Genomic DNA, 2,350 nt, shown 5'->3' with positions numbered 1-2,350 from the left:
CACACCCCACACTGCCCAGACTACACCCCACCCTGCACCCCACACCACCCCGGTCAGCACCAGGACTGCCTGCACCCGTACCCGGGCCCCGCACCCCACACTGCCCAGACCACACCCCGCACCTGCACCCATACCCACACTGCCCAGACCACACCCCGCACCCCGCACCCCACACTGCCCAGACCACACCCCGCACCTGCACCCACACCCACACTGCCCAGACCACACCCTGTACCCCGCACCCCGCACCCCACACTGCCCAGACCACACCCCGCACCTGCACCCACACCCACACTGCCCAGACCACACCCCACCCTGCACCCCACACCACCCCGGTCAGCACCAGGACTGCCTGCACCCCACACCCGGGCCCCGCACCCCACACTGCCCAGACCACACCCCACCCTGCACCCCACACCACCCCGGTCAGCACCAGGACTGCCTGCACCCCGCACCCGGGCCCCGCACCCCACACTGCCCAGACCACACCCCACACCCAACACCCACACCCACACTGCCCAGACCACACCCCACCCCGCACCCACACCCACACTGCCCAGACCACACCCCGCACCCAACACCCACACCCACACTGCCCAGACCACACCCTGCACCCCGCACCCCACACTGCCCAGACTACACCCCACCCTGCACCCCACACCACCCCGGTCAGCACCAGGACTGCCTGCACCCACACCTGGGCCCCGCACCCCACACTGCCCAGACTACACCCCGCATCCCACACCCCACACCCACACTGCCCAGACACACCCTGCACCCCACACCCCGCACGGCCCAGACCACACCCCGCACCCTGCACGGCCCAGACCACACGTCCTCCAGTGGCTGGGCCTGTCCTCCTCTGGCCGGGCCACCAGGGCAGCAGCACCAACGTGCCCCACAGACCCCGAGTGGACCTCACCCAGTGCAGGAGGAGGCCTGGGCGTGGGGTGCCCGCTGCTCCCTGGCTTTCCCCGGACATGAGGGGGACACTGCTGGAAGCCCAGTGCCACGTGTGCTCCCCATTTGCTGAGACCATCAAGGAAGAACAGACCCGAGAGGGGTCTGCTCCCCCTCGGGCGGGTGTGAAGGGTGGCCATCTGAGGACTCCCAGTGATGTCTGCAGTACCCCAGACGTGGCCTCAGCACCCCCTTGAGCTGGGTGCCGGGCCCCAGAGCAGGGCTGGGCTGGGCCGCCTCTCAGGCCGCTGCCCCCAGCGCTCTAATCTGAGACTCTGCTGCAGTCCAACCCAGAGCTACAGCCACAGAAGCAAGCGAAGCAGGCCTGTGCCTCCCACGGTCGGGCAAGCCCGCCCCAGGGCTGGCAGGACAGTTCTGGTGGTGACCCACAGCTTGCTGTGAGGCCCAGCATGGTGCTGCTGGCTGCCTGGACCCTGCCCAGGGTCCCGTGGGAGCACCAGGAATACCTCCCCAGGACTCAGGCGTGGGGAGACAAGCCCCAGCTCCGGGAAGGCATCTCAGGATGCCTTTCACACATCACAGACCCGGAGCTGAACACAACGGGAGGGCTCTCCTTCCTTCCTCATCTCCCTGGGCCGCAGTGCTGGGTATCCAGTGCTGCTCCACCCAGCCGCCGGCCTGGCTCTGGGATGGGACTCTGCCTGCGGCCCCGTGGAAGGCCCCTCCCTCAGAAGGGCCCAGGCACTGCATTCCATTTTGATTCTGATTTAGCTAAACCACACCTGATTAATGAGGATATAAAATACGAAGCTCATTAGTTGCAGGAGGTGGGTGAGTTAATGATTATGATGTTATAATCAGCCATTACACAACACCCTAAAATACAGTGTGTCTTAAAATTAATCCATAAGTCAGGAAGGAAGATTAAGTTATACTTTTCAGAGTGAAAGAGAAAATGTCCGTACAACAGTGAACCCACGTCCTGGGTCCAAATCCCTGCTCTCTGTCACAGGAAGAACCTGCCTGGGTAACGGCACGGGCTGGGAATCACAGTGACCACGTCACGGGAGGAGAGGAGGCCAGGAAGAGAGGCCAGGAAGAGAGGCCAGGAAGAGAGGCCAGGAAGAGAGCCGCCTTCCGGATCCACAGGTGCCACAGGGAAGGGGACCCACATGGTTTCCAAGACTCTAATGGAGGACAGGCAGGGTGACCACCACAGAACCAGGGAGGACAGGCAGGATGACCACCACAGAACCAGGGAGGACAGGCAGGATGACCACCACAGAACCAGGACAGGCAGGGTGACCATCACAGAACCAGGGGGGATAGGCAGGGTGACCACCACAGAACCAGGGAGGACAGGCAGGGTGACCACCACAGAACCAGGGGGGATAGGCAGGGTGACCACCACAGAACCAGGGAGGACAGG

The 2,350-nt window shown here is 64.1% G+C and overlaps 1 protein-coding gene across 1 annotated transcript; it reads left to right on the top strand.

Annotated features, from left to right (window-relative positions):
- Positions 1-57: 57 nt before the first annotated feature.
- LOC106002017 (extensin-like) lies at positions 58-984 on the top strand (the record flags this gene model as incomplete). The annotated part of the gene is made up of 1 exon (XM_013036941.1): positions 58-984. A coding segment is annotated over one exon (927 nt), but the record flags the coding sequence as incomplete, so codon positions are not given.
- Positions 985-2,350: the final 1,366 nt, after the last annotated feature.

Source organism: Dipodomys ordii, unplaced genomic scaffold, assembly GCF_000151885.1.
Source record: "Dipodomys ordii isolate 6190 unplaced genomic scaffold, Dord_2.0 Scaffold1987, whole genome shotgun sequence".
In the NCBI taxonomy this organism is placed as follows: domain Eukaryota; kingdom Metazoa; phylum Chordata; class Mammalia; order Rodentia; family Heteromyidae; genus Dipodomys; species Dipodomys ordii.
The sequence above is the reverse complement of the archived record's forward strand: the minus strand, read 5'-3'. Positions and strand labels throughout refer to the sequence as shown.